This window comes from Pan troglodytes, chromosome 12, assembly GCF_028858775.2.
Source record: "Pan troglodytes isolate AG18354 chromosome 12, NHGRI_mPanTro3-v2.0_pri, whole genome shotgun sequence".
Lineage (NCBI taxonomy): Eukaryota > Metazoa > Chordata > Mammalia > Primates > Hominidae > Pan > Pan troglodytes.
Genome location: NC_072410.2, coordinates 80,354,963 through 80,372,897, shown reverse-complemented (window position 1 = coordinate 80,372,897; position 17,935 = coordinate 80,354,963). Strand labels below are relative to the sequence as shown.

Below are 17,935 nucleotides of genomic sequence, written 5' to 3'. Positions count from 1 at the left end.
CAGCTCACTACAGCCTTGACCTCCTGGGCTCAAGCGATTCTCCTGCCTCAGCCCTTTTTGTATTTCTGTAGAGACAAGGTTTCACCATGTTGCCCAGGCTGGTCTTGAACTCCTAAGCTGAAGTGATCTGCCACCTCAGCCTCCCAACATGCTGGGATTATAGGCGTGAGCCATGGCGCCCGGCCTAGTAAGGCAATTTAAACCACAAAGAAATGTTATCACTTAGAGGATTGGCAAAGATCAAAAAGTTTGGTAATATTTTATGTAGACAAAGGTAAAAAGAAACAGGCACTCTCAATACTGCTAGATAGGAATGTAAACCAGCACCTTTTTTTTTTTTTTTTTTTTAGTAATTAGCACTATTGAAATTGGAAATGCACATCCCCCTCACCTCCTAAATCTCACGTCTAGAAATGATCCTAGAAATATATCCAACATTGTATTAAATGACAGCTAAAGATTATGCATTAAAGTCATATTTATAAAAGCAAAAAATTTGAAACTGAATACCCTTCAAAAAGAGACTAAACTATGGTACATTCATAAAATAAAATCCAATATAGAAAAATGAGACAGAACAATCTCTAAGCTACAAGTGAGATTTGGAAGGTATACTAACTACCATTTAGGCAAAAATAAAACAGGCAAAGAAAATGCGTTGGCCAGGCGTGGTGGCTCACACCTATAATCCCAACACTTTGGGAGGCCAAGGCACGTGGATCACCTGAGGTCAGGAGTTCAAGACCAGCCTGACCAACACGGAGAAACCCCGTCTCTACTAAAAATACAAAATTAGCCGGGTATGGTGGCGCATGCCAGTAATTCCAGCTACTCGGGAGGCTGAGGCAGGAGAACTGCTTGAACCCGGAAAGCAGAGGCTGCGGTGAGCCGAGAAGGCGCCATTGCACTCCAGCCTGGGCAACAAGAGCGAAACTCCATCTCAAAAAAAAAGAAAATGCATCTATATATGTTCATAGAATATATCATAATAAACAGAGGAAACTGAGGTAAGGAAAACACAAGGTCAGCATGGAAGCCATCTTGTCTGTCACAAAGTAGGGAGTTGATCAAAGACTGATAGGAGATGCTCACAGAACACAGAAGCCACATTTCAGCATCGAAATCAATAATGGCAGAAATGCTTACTATACATCAAATCAGGAAATTCTATCAAATTTCTTTAAAGGCTCATCTTCACAGAAGAAATATCAAAAATGCAGAAGGAATGACAACAGAAAAAATCAGTTTACAACTACCTTAGTAATAATTCAGTCAAGAATGACCAACGAACAGAGTGCAAACTGCTGAGGACACGATATTCCTAGTCTCAAATATTGCCCCTCAGGCTACTTATTAACTGCAAAGGGGAAAGGGTATCAACTTGACAAGGGAGAAATCCGGCAGACACAACTTCAAATCACCAATAATGGGACAAACTGGTATCAAGTGCCACCTGACATAATGAGGACACCATATCACCTATAAAAAATTCCTGACAAAAATGTTTAACCTGAAACCACCAATGAGACAATCAGACAAATCCAAGTTAAGGAATGTCCTACAAAACAACTTGCCTGGACTCTTCAAATAGGCCACTATCAGGAAGGGCACTGGGGATTGACTATTCTGGATAAAAAGAGCCTAAACAGTCACAACATGCTGGGCACAGTGACTCACGCCTGTAATCCCAGCACTTTAGGAGGCTGAGGCGGGCAGATCATGAGGTCAGAAAATCGAGACCATCTTGGCCAACATGGTGAAACTCCATCTCTGCTAAAATTACAAACAATTAGCCAGGCATGGTGGTGTGCACCTGTAGTCCTAGTTACTCGGGAGGCTGACTCAAAAGAATCGCTTGAACGCAAGAGGTGGAGATTGCAGTGAGCCAAGATCACGTCACTGCTCTCCAGCCTGGAGACAGAGCAAGACTCCATCTCAAAAGAAAAAAAAAAGTGACAACAACTAAATGCAATGTATGATCCTTTGCTGGATCCTGGACCCAAAACAAAAACAAAAAGGAACTGCATGTGCTGGTGAGAATGTTAAATGGTACAACTGAGTTGGAAACAGTCTGGCAGTTCCTCAAAATGTTAAACAGAGTTACCATATGACCCAGGAATTCCACTCCTAGGTAGATACCCAAGAGAAATGAAAACATATGTCCATGTAAACATATGTTCACTATTGCTCATAGCAGCATTATTCGTAACAGCCCCAAAGTGGAAAGAACCCAAATGTCCAACCATAGATAAACAAAATGTGGTATATCCATTCGATTGAATACTATTCAGATAATAGAGTATCGATTCATGCCACAACATGGATGAGCCTTAAAAACATGACACTGAGAGAAGCCAGTCACATACATCACACATCATATGATTATATTTATATGAAATGTCCAGGAAAGACAAATCCATAGAGACTGAAAGTAGATGAGTGCTTGCTTTGGGCTAGGAGGTGGGAGTTGGGATGGTGGGAGGGAAGGCAAGTGATTGCTAATGGGTATGGGGTTTCTTTTTAGGGTGATATAAGTGTTCTAAAATTGATTCTCATGGTGGCTGTACAACTCCAAATACAGTAAAAACCAATGAATTGTACACTTGAGGTGAACTGTACAGTATGTAAATTATATCCCAATAAAGCTGTTATTTTTTAAAAACACAACTATGAAGAACTCATTATTAGAACACCTGGGGAAATCTGAAAGTAAACTATGTATTAGATGGTAGTATTGTTATAAATGTTAACTTTATTGAGTCTGACAACTGCATTATGGTTATAAAGGAACACATGTCCTTACTCAGAAGATACCTGCTAAAGTACTATGGCTGATTTATCATAATTCCATAACAATCTTAAATGACTCAACAAAAAACAGATCTATCTGTGTGTGCATATATGCATTGTGTGTGCATATATGCATTGTGTGTGCCTGTGTGAGAGAACAAGAAAAAGCAAAGGTGCCAATATATTGATAACTGGTGATCTAAGTGAAGGATATACAGGTGTATATTGTACTGTGCTTAGTCCTTCTGTAGTCTGAAAATTTTCAAAATAAAAACTTGGGGGAAATAACAGAGAATAAAATTTAGATTTGCAGAGAGAGACAGAGAGAGATATCACTGCAAGGCTACTATTGAGTATTTTCAAATCACCACATCTTATCCTGAGCAAGAGGTCACTGTTCTGTGCTATGGTAAGATACAAACTATTCCTTCATATATAATAAAATTCCACCTTTTTTCAAAATTAATATAGGGTAAGTGAAGTCTACCAATCATGACAGCAAAGGAAATTAGTGTCTAAATGAACTGTGAGTTACAGGTACATTTCACTAAGGGGCAGGCAGGTTTTTATAAAAAACCATGTGGTAATCATCAATATGCCATTAAGACTCCTATTTCTAGACTTTTAAGAACCATTTTATAAAGATTATCTGGTGCCTAATTAACAAGAAAGAAATTAGACTCAGGTTTAAGATGCTGCTGGTGTTCTGAAATTACTCTGAAAGGTCATTCAAAGAACTTCAAACTTAAAATTTTTCATTCATGTATTTATTCCACAGTCAAAATAAATCAAAATTTAAAGCTATAACATTTTTAAAAGATAAAGGAGAATTTGTGGCACAGCTGCATTAACAAAACAGACACCAGTCTAAAGTGCAACACTAAACAGGTGTTCTCTGTTCCCACGGTGGAATAAATACACACAATTACACATAAGATTTCACTAAAGATAGGAGATGAGGCAAATAACCCTTTGAAATTACCTGCCCAACAAATAGAGGCAGGCTACATTAATTTAACATTTTACTGCAAAATGGAAAAAATCTGCGAGATGACTAACTCAAACTCCTCATTTCATGCACATGACCTTGGCTTCTGTGTTCTTTCCATAGCCACATCCAAATCCAGAAAGGCTTCTGCACCCCATGCTCAAAAATGCAACCTCAAGTCCCTGAGGTCCTCAGCACAGACTGACATTAACAAGCCTGGGTTCAGCCTTCATCCAGAACCTCCAGGGAAATCAGGAGCACAAACACAGAGCAAAGCACCATTTCTTTAAACAATGGCTTTAACTGTCAAATGAGCTCTGACAAGCCATATGCATTTCATAAACAAACCAAAACATCATCTTCATATCTTCCTATTTTTTCTTGCAAAAATGTTAAGCCATCCAAGTAAAAAAAAATTTTTAATTTAACAATGAAAAAGGAACTTCAAAGGGTTTATGCCAAAAAACAAACCAGTCCTCTGCAGCCTAACTCATTTGTTTTTGGGCTGCGAAGCCATGTAGAGGGCGATCAGGCAGTAGATGGTCCCTCCCACAGTCAGCGCCATGGTGGTCCGGTAAAGCATTTGGTCAGGCAGGCCTCGTTTCAGGTAGACGGGCACACCATCAGCTTTCTTGAAAGCAAGAATTAACAAGGGCATGGTTGAGAAGAAAAATATTTTACAATTTTACTCTTAAAAAAAAACAAATTTGTCTACTCAGTAAGTAATTCATCAACACATGACAGTGGGAAAAGCACTAATCCATGGAATGCTAGTAGATGTTCCTATAAATGTAGCTAAAGCTTGTAAATCCAAAGTCATTCTCCAAAATGCTGCCTCAGGAAGCATGCATGCAAAAGATTCCAAATGTCTAAGACATTTATCACATATTGCTTAACTGGAACATTGGTGCATTTTTTAAAAGGCAAAGGTAATCAGTAGCTAAAAGAAGTGCAGGCAGGAGAGGCTGGGCGCGGTGGCTCACACCTGTAATCCCAGCACTTTGGGAGGCCGAGACAGGCAGATGGCTTGAGCCCAGGAGTTCAAGACCAGCCTGGGCAACATGGCAAAACTCTGTCTGTACAGAATAACTAAAATTAGCCAGGTGTGGTGGTATGCACCTGTAGTCCCATTAGGGACTTCCTATTAGGGAAGCTGAGGTGGGAGGATCGCTTGAGCCCAAGAGGTCAAGGATGCAGTGGGCCATGAGTGTGCCATTACATTCCGGCCTGGGTGACAGAGTAAGGCTCTGTCTTAAAAAAGATAAAAAGAGGTGCTGGCACGAGAAACGTTCTCCATTTAGTTTGGCTTGTGATCATAAGTGGATGGGGTCGGAGTACATCATGTCAATAGGTTCAAGTCCATTTGGCATTCAACTGCCTTCTTTCCGTCACACTGTTAAACCCATTTAATAATCAAATTCCATGAGATATTTAAATCATCATCTTCATCATCATTTTAGAGACTGGGTCTCACTCTGCTACCCAGGCTAGAATGCAGTGGCTCAATCATAGCTCACTGCAGCCTCAAAATCCTGGGCTAAAGTGATCCTCCCGCCTCGGCCTCTGGAGTAGCTGGGGTTACAGACGCGTGCCTACACACTCACCTAAGTTTTTTTGTAGAGGCAGGGTCTCGTTATGCTGCCCAGGCTGATCAAGCAATCCTCCTACCTTGGCCTCCCAAAGTGTTGGGGCTGCACAAGTGAGCCACCACACCTGGCCTGTTTAACTCATATTTTGCAGTGTCCAAAATCCTTCCCCACTGCACCTTGAGATTCTAAATGCTCTCTCAAGCCTTACTTATCAGATAAAAAGAGATTAAACTGATCAAAACAAAAGTGCTCTATCCTCAAGATGGGTCTGGATCTGGACTACTTTTGAGGAGGGGGAAGCTACCTTACAGCAATAGCAGTAGCAAGCACTGCCACTCCCATGGCACCTAAGATTTGGTCAGGTCACTAATTTCTCAATAATTTGCAGGTAGATTCACTTTAAAAACATTTTCAATTCTGATTCTGGATTCTCTACTGATGTGCAAACCCATAAGCACCTCCTCTACTTTCAGCAATAGCTCAGTGAATTTTAATATCAAGCAAGCAAAAAACAATGAGAAAAAAACCCACTGCCAAGTCACTACATGTGTCACAAAGTCAAACATATATATTGAGTCATTCAGTTATACAGGCTACTCAGTTATAGAGGCTATTGCTTCTTCCATGCAATAAATGATCAAGAGCTATTCATGCCATTTCAAAACCCTCACACCCTTAAATACTAATGAGGAAATTAACCACCCTCCCCTCTTTTATCAGTATCTACCTATATAAAGTTCTATTCGTTTATGGCTCAAACTAAAATCAAGAGAATACTACTTAAAGAAAAAGAAGGAGGTTGGGTAGTAAACTAGATTAAGATTTAGTTTCATAAGGGATTTTTTAAGCCTATTTATTTCACAGGCTTCTCTGTTGTAGAGTATCTTCCCTCACCTGGAAAAACTTTTGTAGCTCTGGAACTTTGTTTTTCCCAGCATAATCATACACTGTGGAATCGGAGGTCAGTTTAGTTGGTGTGGCAAATATGATAGGTGGTGCTTCTGTGGAAACCACAGGCTTTAATCCCTGTAGAGAAAAAAACGAAAATGGCAAGTTGAAAGTATGTCTGAGGAGGCTGTCTGGAATAGTGGAGGCAGCCATTCAACTACAAGAGAGAAAGAAAGTCTCTCCAACTTTCCCAGAGCAAACCCTGTCAAGAACCCCTTGCCATTACGATTGCAGGGGGCGGGTGAGGGTCGGGGGGACGCCAACAGAGGCCCAATCTGAGCTTCCAGAAATACCTGGTGTGTCTATCTTCTTAGCAACCAGTAAAACATTTATAATCTGTTATGAACTTGTCATTAGCTTTCATGAGGGATCTGTCTGCCATTTTTTTCTTCTAAATGAGTTAATCTAGTAACATGGAATGTCTAACCCCAGAGCAGACTTCAGAAACTTTTCCAGACACACAATAAAGAAATATTCAATGTGGAACAGGCTTACTGGTTTAAAACAAAACTAAACAAACAAACAATACTTGCCTTCCAGGACCAGAAAACAAAATCAAAACAAAAAACTTTTTGAAATGAACTTTCCAGCATAAATAAACACATAAATTGAAAACACACACAGTAAAAATTTAAACAAGGTGAAGGGGGAGGAAATACTGACACATGCTACAACACGGATAAGCCTCTAAAACATTACGCTGAGTCAAAGAAACCAGTCCCAAAGACCACATAGTGTATGATGCCATTCACAGGAAAGTCTAGAAGAGGGAACCGCAGAGACAGAAGGTAGGTTAATGGCTGCTTCAGGTGGGGGCTTGGGGGCTAGGGAGGTAACAGTTAAAAGGTACATAGGTATCCATTTGAGGTGATTAAAAAAATGCTCTAAAATTAACTGTGGTGGTAGTTGCATATATCTGTGAATACACTAAAAACCCCTAAATTGTACCCTTTAAATGGGCAACTTGTATGCTATGCAAATTATATCTCAATTAAGCTGCTTTAAAAAAAGGTGGGGGGATCTCTGGTTTTTTATCTGAAAGGAGTAAACCTACAGTGACAAATATATAGAGTAATCCAAAATAACCTGTAAATTAAAATAAGGAGCTAAGAGTTATAAGCCAATAAAAATCATCCTTTTATGTTAAATTCTAACTAAGAAAAATTAAAATTTGCCCTGTCCCTCTCCCTCTCCCCCTCTCCCTCCCCCTCCCCTCCCTCTCTTTCCACGGTCTCCCTCTCCCTCTCCCTCTCTTTCCACGGTCTCCCACTGTTGCCGAGCCGAAGCTGGACTGTACTGCTGCCATCTCGGCTCACTGCAGCCTCCCTGCCTGATTCTCCTGCCTCAGCCTGCCGAGTGCCTGCCATTGCAGGCGCGCGCCGCCACGCCTGACTGGTTTTCGTATTTTTTTGGTGGAGATGGGGTTTCGCTGTGTTGGCCGGGCTTGTCTCCAGCTCCTAACTGCCAGTGATCCGCCAGCCTCGGCCTCCCGAGGTACCGGGATTGCAGACGGAGTCTGGTTCACTCAGTGCTCAATGGTGCCCAGGCTGGAGTGCAGTGGCGTGATCTTGGCTCGCTACAACCTCCACCTCCCAGCCGCCTGCCTTGGCCTCCCAAAGTGCCGAGATTGCAGCCTCTGCCCGGCCGCCACCCCGTCTGGGAAGTGAGGAGCATCTCTGCCTGGCCGCCCATCGTCTGGGACGTGAGGAGCCCCTCTGCCTGGCTACCCAGTCTGGAAAGTGAGGAGCGTCTCTGCCCGGCCACCATCCCATCTAGGAAGTGAGGAGCGCCTCTTCCCGGCCGCCATCCCATCTAGGAAGTGAGGAGCGTCTCTGTCCGGCCGCCCATCGTCTGAGATGTGGGGAGCGTCTCTGCCCTGCCGCCCCGTCTGGGATGTGAGGAGCGCCTCTACCCGGCCGCAACCCTGTCTGGGAGGTGAGGAGCGTCTCTGCCCAGCTGCCCCGTCTGAGAAGTGAGGAGACCCTCCGCCTGGCAACCGCCCCATATGAGAAGTGAGGAGCCCCTCCGCCTGGCAGCCACCCCGTCTGGGAAGTGAGGAGCGTCTCTGCCCGGCAGCCACCCCATCCGGGAGGGAGGTGGGGGTCAGACCCCGCCAGGCCAGCCACCCCGTCTGGGAGGGAGGTGGGGGGGTCAGCCCCCCGCCAGGCCAGCCGCCCCGTCCGGGAGGGAGGTGGGGGGGTCAGCCCCCCACCCGGCCAGCCGCCCCGTCCGGGAGGGAGGTGGGGGGGGGTCAGCCCCCCGCCCGGCCGGCCGCCCCGTCCGGGAGGTGAGGGGCACCTCTGCCCGGCCGCCCCTCCTGGGAAGTGAGGAGCCCCTCTGCCCGGCCAGCTGCCCCGTCCGGGAGGGAGGTGGGGGGGGTCAGCCCCCTGCCCGGCCAGCCGCCCCGTCCGGGAGGTGAGGGGCACCTCTGCCTGGCCGCCCCTACTGGGAAGTGAGGAGCCCCTCTGCCCGGCCAGCCGCCCCGTCCGGGAGGGAGGTGGGGGGGAGGGAGGTGGGGGGAGGGAGGTGGGGGGGTCAGCCCCCCACCTGGCCAGCCGCCCCATCCGGGAGGGAGGTGGGGGGGTCAGCCCCCCGCCCAGCCAGCCGCCCCGTCTGGGAGGTGAGGGGCGCCTCTGCCCGGCCGCCCCTACTGGGAAGTGAGGAGCCCCTCTGCCCGGCCAGCCGCCCCGTCCGGCAGGGAGGTGGGGGGTCAGCCCCCCGCCCGGCCAGCCGCCCCGTCCGGGAGGGAGTGGGGGGGTCAGCCCCCCGCCCGGCCAGCTGCCCCGTCCGGGAGGGAGGTGGGGGGGGTCAGCCCCCCGCCCGGCCAGCCGCCCTGTCCGGGAGGTGAGGGGTGCCTCTGCCCGGCCGCCCCTACTGGGAAGTGAGAAGCCCCTCTGCCCAGCCACCACCCCGTCTGGGAGGTATGCCCAACAGCTCATTGAGAGTGGGCCATGATGACAATGGCGGTTTTGTGGAATAGAGTGGGGGGAAAGGCGGGGAAAGGATTGAGAAATCGGATGGTTGCCGTGTCTGTGTAGAAAGAGGTAGACACGGGAGACTTTTCATTTTGTTCTGTACTAAGAAAAATTCTTCTGCCTTGTGATCTGTTGATCGGTGACCTTACCCCCAACCCTGTGCTCTCTGAAACATGTGCTGTGTCCACTCAGGGTTAAATGGATTAAGGGTGGTGCAAGATGTGCTTTGTTAAACAGATGCTTGAAGGCAGCATGCTCGTTAAGAGTCATCACCACTCCCTAATCTCAAGTACCCAGGGACACACACAAACACTGCGGAAGGCCGCAGGGTCCTCTGCATAGGAAAACCAGAGACCTTTGTTCACTTGTTTATCTGCTGACCCTCCCTCCACTATTGTCCTATGACCCTGCCAAATCCCCCTCTGTGAGAAACACCCAAGAATGATCAATAAAAAAATAAATAAATAAAATAAAATAAAAAAATAAAAAAATAAAGAAAGAAATAAAAATAAAAATTTAAAGTCAGAAAGCATAATTCAAACCCAGCCTTTTCCTTTTACAGACAAAGAAGGAAACCTCTTGCCCAAATACAGTCATCAGTCCGCTGATTCTTGTCTGAAAGAAATCTAAATTTACCTATAATTGACAGGGCACAGTATAAAGATTAGATATTGAAAACCTCAATGCTACTCCCACCAGGCAAGCACTAGATGAACAGGTCAATAAAAAGAAGCATTAAAGTAAACTTGGCTTCTATTTCTTCTGACACAGTACAGTAAATGGGAATGAACCATGGCCTGTTTTCTGTAACGTATTCATTCATTCAACATTTATTACTGATCACTTGCTCTACACTAGAAATACACAATGAATAACATTGCCACAGTCTCAGCCACCATGGATATTAATGTTATAAACCAACAGCAGCTAATATCTATTTAACCCTTGTGAAGTGTCAGTATCATGTCAAACATTTCACATGCATTACTTCACTTAATTCTGACAGCAACCCTATGAAGATATTACTATTCCCATTTTTCAGAGGAAAACACTGGAGAGAGAATAACTGGCCTTAGATCAAATAGTGAAAAGCAAGTCAAGTTTTCAAACTCAGGCCTTTCTCAAGTCCAGAGCCCTGACTTTTAAGTATTCCACAACTCACACCCCACCCTCCCAATCAACTATTGCTTAAAAACAACAGCCCATTTAAAGAGAAAGTTTGGTCAGTAAGATGTTGGCCTACATTTAGAAATACAACACACTCAAAACAGAGACTCAGAGGAGTCAGAGAGGCAAACAGGGGCTCTACTATCAAGATCAAAAGGCTAACAAGGATCATGGTTTGAACTGGATGGAGAATGTTAGATACTCCTTTATATCATTCTGTGAGCTCACCATATTTTCTCCTTGAAATGCAAAAATTTCTTCTTGAATGCAAAAATGTAAAAACTCTTTCTACCAAGGATCTCCAAAAATGGCTTGAAAGTAAATTCATGTTTCGACAGGACTAATGTGAGAGTATTTTTGAAGGGATTGTATTTGTTTGTCCAAGCATGCAGTGATTCAAAACTACAGCAAAGTTTTTGAACAGTATCATCTGAAAACAGGAATATCAACCATCTTAATTTTAAATTAATTCCGTATTTCCCTTTATAATATTGTAAAACTTTATAGAATTGAAGTTACCTATAATCTCATTATCTTATCCCATTAATTGTTATAAATTGTAACTTTTCCTCCAATGTTTATTCAGGTTTAATAATTTAACAGTCACAGTGTAAAATCCTACGTTCTTTTTTTTTTTTTTTTTTTTTTGAGACGGAGTCTCGCTCTGTTGCCCTGGCTGGAGTGCAGTGGTGCAATCTCGGCTCACTGCAACCTCTGCCTCTCAGGTTCAAGCCATTCTCCTGTCTCAGCCTCCTGAGTAGTTGGGACTACAGGTGCGCGCCACCACGCCCAGCTAATTTTTGTATTTTTTGTAGAGACTGGGTTTTGCCATGTTGGCCAGGCTGGTCTAGAACTCCTGACCTCAGGTGATCCACCAACCTTAGCCTCCCAAAGTGCTGGGATTACAGGCGTGAGCCACCATACCCGGCCCATTCTGTTTTTTTTCCTTTTTGAGCTAGGCTCTTGCTTTGTCACTCAGGCTGGAGTGCAGTGGCGTGATCCTGGCTCAGGAGCTATCCTGAAACCTCCCAGGCACAGCCATGTTCCCTCTGCCTAGAATGATCTTCTCCAGGTGTCCACGTGGCTTATACCCTCACCTTCTTCAGGTCTTTACCCAACCCCATAAGTCACCTTCTCAGAGAGATCTTTCTGACCACCCTTTTAAAAACTGCATGTCCTCCCCCTTGCCCTACTAACAACTTACCCTCTTTATTTTTCTCCACAGCACTTATCACCACCTAACATACTATGTTTTACTTTGCTTACTGTGTCTCCCTGCACTATAATGGAAGCTCCACAAGCACAGGATTTTGGCACATCTTGTTCACTGCTCCTATATTCCAAGACTTAGAAAAGCAACTGGCAGAGTAAGCGCATTCAGTAAATATAGGCAGAATGTTCAAATAAATTAAGAAGGCTATAGCTTCACAATGTAGGTTTGAGTATCTCAGAAACAAAGTCTGATCAATTGGCATTTGATGGCAGGGCATCCACAATTCCCATAGCAATAAGAAAACAGCTGAAAGCTGTTCTTATAAAAAGTGGACAGGCTGGGCGTAATGGCTCATGCCTGTGGTCCCACCACTTTGGGAGGCTGAGGTGGGAGAATCACTTGACTCAGGAGTTTGAGATCAGCCTGGGCAACATAGTGAGACCTTGTTTCTACAAAATATCAAAAAATTAGCCAGGTGGTGCACATCTGTGGTCCCAGCTACTTAGGAGGCTGAGGTGGAAAGATGACTTGAGCCCAGGCGGTCGAAGCTGTAGTGAGCTGTGATCACGCCACTGTACTCCAGCCTGGGCGACAGAGACTCTGTCTCAAAATAAAATTAAAAATAAGTGGACCATAGATCAAGAAAAATCACATACTTTACTTTTTAATACTGAATCTCTTAGCTGCTTAAATATGCCCCACCTCCAAAATTAATTACGAGCCATTCAACCTTAACCACGTTTAGTAATTAAGTTCTTCCTAGTTTATTTCAATTGCTCCAAATTTTTAAAGAGAAAAGTAAACATGATTTTCCCTCTAAAAGTTGGTTGTAACATTTTCCTTTTCTTCTACCTCTTAGGTTTGGGGAAGAGGGTGGAGAGAAAAGATGATCCCCATAATTTTAATTTTTAAATGATAGAAATGTATGAACTTTTCCACTGTGATTTAGGACTGGAGACCAGTTTCAATCTGCAGTGACTCAATTCATTTGGCTTTTTGTTTTGTTTTGTTTATAGATAGGATCTCACACTGTCACCCACACTGGAGTGCAACGCATTGATCACAGCTCACTGCAGCCTCAAACTCCTAGGCTCAAGTGATCCTTCCGCCTCAGCCTCCTGAGTAGCTAGGACTACAAGTATGCGTCACCATACCCAGCTAATTTTTCTTATTTTTTTTTTAGAGATGGGGTCTCACTTTGCTGCCCAGGCTGGTCTCAAACTCCTGGCCTCAAGCAATTCTCCTGCCCTGGCCTCCGGAAACACTGGGATTACCAGTGTGAGCCACCGCACCTGACCTCTATTTATTTCTAACGGTAAGCTAGACATCACCACCTACCTCCATGTCCTTCTGACACCTCACACTCATCATGTCCAAAATTCACTCCTAAGCCCATTCAGGAACACCCTGTCACTGTGAAAAGCACCAATTCACCAATCATGCTGAAGCCCTCCCTCCTCATCCCCAACATCTGTCTCATCTGAAAGGATAAACTACCACAACTCTGCATCAAGTTGCTCTGCAACTTCCTACTCGTGCCTCACAAAATTAAGTCCTTACATCCTAGGCCTTTCATGATTTACCCCCATCCTCCACAGTCAAACTTACCTACTCAATGCTTCTCCTCCAGACCCCCTCCCTTCCTTCACTCTCACAGTTCCCTTTACCTAGAATACCATTCTGCCATCTTAATTGGGAGAGGAATTCCTAGATCACACAGTAAAATTACGTTTCCTTTTTTAACAAACTGCCAAACTGTTTTCCAAAGTGGCTGCGTCATTTTACCATTTCCACCACAAATGTAACATGTTTCGTTTCTCTACATCCTCACCAATACTTGTTATCATCTGTCTTTTTGATTCTAGGCATTCTGGTGGATACTAAATGGTACCTCATTGTGGTTGTGATTTGCTCTTCTCTAATAACTGAAAATGTTAAACATCTTCATGTGCTTATTGGCCTCAATTTATTTTTGACGCAATTCAGAGAAAGATAAGGAAGATGCTTTTCAACCAATGGAAAATGCCATCCCACCAACTGCTTGCTGTCAAGCTGACTTACAAATCTCTACCTCTGCGATTGTTACAGAACCACCTTTTCCATATTATGTTATTTAGTGCATGGCAAATTATTCACTTTACTTACTACTACAAATTACAAACATCTTCATCGTATGTTTCCAGGAAAGGAAAAAGCTGAAGTACTCCTAATTACCAAAGTCAGAGCACCTAGTTGGGAGGGCACCTGTCACAATCACTCAGAAATTTACAATTCATATAAAGCCTACACAGTATCACTTCTTTTCAACATAGTTTAAGAAATCTTTAAGTAACTAAGAAGTTCAAATTCTCAAGAGAAACACGATTCACGAGGAGAGGTACTAGAAATCTGAAAGCCCTATCTATATCAAACTCATCGCAAGGTAATCTCTGCTGAGCGCCCATTTTATTACAATATGCCAGTTTTTAGTCGAAAAATTTACTTTTTTCTTACTAAGCAACAAAACCTAGATTATGCTGAAGATATATTAAAAGAACATAAACCAAGTGTGGTGGTACACATCTGTAACCCCAGCCACTCAGGGGGCTGAGGTGACAGGACTGCCTGAGCCGGGGAGTTCGAGATCAGACTGTGCAACACAGCAAGAACCTGTCTCAAAAAATATTTTAAAAAAATAAATAAAAGAACATCTGCTACCACCAACAGAATAAACTGTGATATATTTATAAAATGAAATCCCACAGAAGAATAAGAGGATAAAAGGAATTAACTACTGATACGTACAACACGGACTAACCTCAAAAATATTTTTTGAGCAGCCACACACGGTGGCTCACATCTGTAATTCCAGCATTTTCAGAGGCAAAAGCAGGACGATTACTTGAGCTCAGGAGTGAAAGTCTACAGTGAACTGTGACTGTGCCATTGCACTCCAGCCTGGGTCAGAGCTGGTTCCATTTACATGAAGTTCAAAAAAAGGCAAAACTATCTATTTATGACGATAAAAGTCAGAATAGGAAGGTGGCAGGGATTGACAGAGGGTACAAGGGAACTTCCTGGGATGATGTAACATCTTGCATATTGAGGGAGGTGTGGTTATACAGTACATGGGTTTGTCCAAACTCATCAAACTGTAACATTTAATATCCATACACTGGAGAACACATTTCATAGAAGCAGATGATAGAAATGGCCATTTTCTCACATAATCTGTAAAAGAAGTGCAACACTGCTGACTATTCCTTCCTTACAAGTCATTACCAATTCGGTTTCAGTGGCACCACACTGGTTTCCGTTCTCATCCGGACTATTCTTTAAACACATTCTCCTTCTCCACCCTCCCTTCATGTTTCTATACTCTAACTATAATCCGACCTTTCTTCCCTACAAATTACCACCTATGGGCTGAAGACACCCAAGTTTATTAAACTCCATATTCAAAAATCTAGCTGCTACCAAGCATGACATATCACAAGCTCAACATTTATAAACCCTAAACTCTTCCTTCCCGTTCCCACCGCAACTCCCCCACTAACCCCCGCAAAAAAAAAAAACAAAAAAAAAACTTGCCCTTCTTATCTGAGATTCGAATCATCTGTTTTTGTTTTTAGAGACAGGATCTCACTATGTTGCCCCAGGCTGATCTCAAACTCCTGGGCTCAAGCGACCCTCGGCCTCGGCCTCCCAAAGTGCTGTGATTTACAGGCGTGAGCCACGGTACCAGACCTGAAATCTTTCTTAAACATCTGCCTCTTGGGCAAGCTGCAGTGTCCCACAGAAAAAGGAAATGAAGCAACAGTAATGGAGTATCCTTGACAGCTCATCTGGGCCCCTCACTACTGCAGTCTAACTGCGTATCTCACCGACACTTCCCACACTTCTCTAGAGGATTAGGAGGGAATATACTATCTCAGACAGCTTCTGGTGAACAGTTAACACTTATCCAGAACCAACCACCTGCCCAAACTGCTAGTCACTTGACACACTTCATTTAATGTGTACTAACGCCGCCCTGAATGAAACTGAGCACACAATAAATTAACTAACTTGGCCAAGGTCACACAATTAAAGCAGAAAACGCCATGATTTGAAAAGGCACGTCTGGGGCTCTAAAGTTCCTCATGTCTACCCCCAACACATGCTGGAGACTCAAACTCCAATTGGTAGAATCTGCGTGAAATGGAATACTTTTCAGACAACCCAAACAACGAGCATCTGTCAAATATTTTACAATCGGGAAAGTGTAACCTCGCTGCATGCAACTTCCCTCCCTGGACGTGTTAAGTAACCTGTTAAATTTCCCAATCCAGATCATAGCCCCCCCAACCCCCTGCACCATGGTTTCTCTAAACGCCTTTATCCCCGCGCTCTCTAATCTCGAGCTCAAGTGAGGCTGCCTATGGGGCTCTGGCAGATGACAAAGAAACGACAAGGAAGCCGAAAGCCAGATGTCTTCGAAGAGAGGGAGAAGGCCGGACCTCTGACTCGGGTCACACTGGGGACCCCCACAAACCATCCCTTTTAGACAAGTGACCCCGGGGGTCACCTTGACCCCTGCAGTGAGCCAGACCAAACTTCCACGCCAGGCCAGCCCCCGCCAGGTGAGCAGGTACACAAAAAGAAGCCTCAGTGACCACAGTACGCTGGTGTGGAGAGGCCCCGGGAGGTGCAAGGAGAACAGAGACGAACTCGACCGCGGGCAGAAGCCTCCCCTGGCTCCAGCGCCGCGACTGCCTGTCGCCGAGGCTAAGGCCGCCACTTCTCATGTCCGAGCTGGCCAGGCGCCACTCGTACCTGCGGGCTATAGGCCTCCGAAGCCCATGCTCCTGCCAACTTCTGCGTGAAGCCACTAAACTTGTAGTACATGACGCCCAGAGTCCGGCTTCCCGCATCCGCTGCCAACGCGACCGCCCCAAAGAAGGACCCCGCCTCCCCGGCTGTGGTCCCGAGACTCAGCGCAAGGACCCGGTGCTGGGACTAGGGCTGCCCGAAGATCGCCTAACTTAAAACCTGCACACTTAAGCCGCATTGGGGAACCAAAAGCCAGGGTTCTCAGGACCACGAAAGGCAAAACCAGCTCTAAGAGAGCACGAAAAGTCGATGTGGCGGAGTCTGTAGGAAATATGAAGTTCCCTCTTTCCCCCATTCAGATTTGGGCAGTGCCACGACAACTCAAGAAATGCGCAAGCGCCCCACGGACTAAGCCCGGCGGACAAAGCCCGGCAGTGTCGGAGTCAGGTGGAGCATGCTCTAGGAGGGGCAGGCTCTAGGCGGGGCCTGGGGGGGAGAGGGCGGTGATTGGTGGGCGTGGTCTGGGTAGGGGCGGGGCTACATCGAAGCCGGTTGGGAATTCCACCATCCGAGAGAGTCTGTGCTGCGGAGCCACCGTCTGGTCGTCGGGGTGAAGGCGTCTCTTGCTTTACCGAACTTTAACTGATCGTAGTCTCATTTATTTCCTTCCGACCTAGAGCACCTCTTATCCAGAAGCAACCACCTGCTGTTGCTCAGTCTGCCCAGGAGTATAGACTTGTCGGCCAAGCTTCCCCTGGCAACCTGGGAGTTGAAGCAAATAAGAAAATTGGGAAGCACCTGCTGAAGGCTGTTTAGTACCGAGGGCTGTTGGGAGATTTGCCCCAATAATATAAAAGTAGCCTCCTGGGCTTTGTGCAGAGGAAATACACATGCAGAGTGATCTAAAGCTCAGGTACCAGGATGTAAATGTCACACGGTTTCTCAGAACTGGTTTTTATTCTCACCTGAGTTTTAAGGTCATTGATTATTCATCCTTTTCCTGGCCTCTGCTCTTTGCGATAAATGAGGTAGGGGGAGGGTGATCAGAAACACTTGTAAAATCTGGACCTTGAGCCTGAAAGATCTGGAACTACCACTTTCAGTTCTGGTAGTATTCGCTTCAGTTCAATTTAAATATGTCTGTTAAGCCTGTGCTGTGTACAAGGTACTGTGTAAAAGGAGTATACTAGTTTCTTACTCTCCAGGGATGGACTCAGGCTTTTCTTAGCTTCATCATCTAACCATAGGTTTACACAAGCATATTCTAGATGCACTTATGAAATCATGTTGCAAATTGATGGATGATACTAACCTATATATAGCATTTCCCTAAACTCATTTAATCTTCACAACAATCCTATAAGGTAAGTGCTATTATCATCTCCATTTTAGAATACAGGAAAATGACGCCTGGAGAAGCTAAGTAACTTGCTCAGGTCAGGGATAAGTGGCAGAGCTAGGCATTTGGCTCAAG

The 17,935-nt window shown here is 44.9% G+C and overlaps 1 protein-coding gene across 1 annotated transcript; it reads right to left on the bottom strand.

Moving 5' to 3' along the window:
• Nucleotides 1-3,535: 3,535 nt before the first annotated feature.
• COX7A2L (cytochrome c oxidase subunit 7A2 like) lies at nucleotides 3,536-17,223 on the bottom strand. The gene is made up of 3 exons (XM_009442392.5): nucleotides 16,465-17,223; nucleotides 6,262-6,393; nucleotides 3,536-4,409 (listed from the first exon to the last, which is right to left on the bottom strand). Exons 1-3 carry the CDS (start codon nucleotides 16,534-16,536, stop codon nucleotides 4,269-4,271), a joined length of 345 nt encoding a protein of 114 aa, XP_009440667.1. The 5' UTR covers nucleotides 16,537-17,223; the 3' UTR covers nucleotides 3,536-4,268.
• Between the last annotated feature and the right edge of the window lie 712 nt (nucleotides 17,224-17,935).

Excerpts from the sequence above, each read along its gene's own strand:
- COX7A2L (XM_009442392.5), bottom strand. The coding sequence starts at position 16,536 with ATGTACTACAAGTTTAGTGGCTTCACGCAGAAGTTGGCAGGAGCATGG. Across the intron at positions 6,394-16,464 it reads CGGAGGCCTATAGCCCGCAG|GGATTAAAGCCTGTGGTTTC; the intron begins GTACGAGTGGCG and ends TTTTCTCTACAG. Across the intron at positions 4,410-6,261 it reads AGCTACAAAAGTTTTTCCAG|AAAGCTGATGGTGTGCCCGT; the intron begins GTGAGGGAAGAT and ends CTTGCTTTCAAG.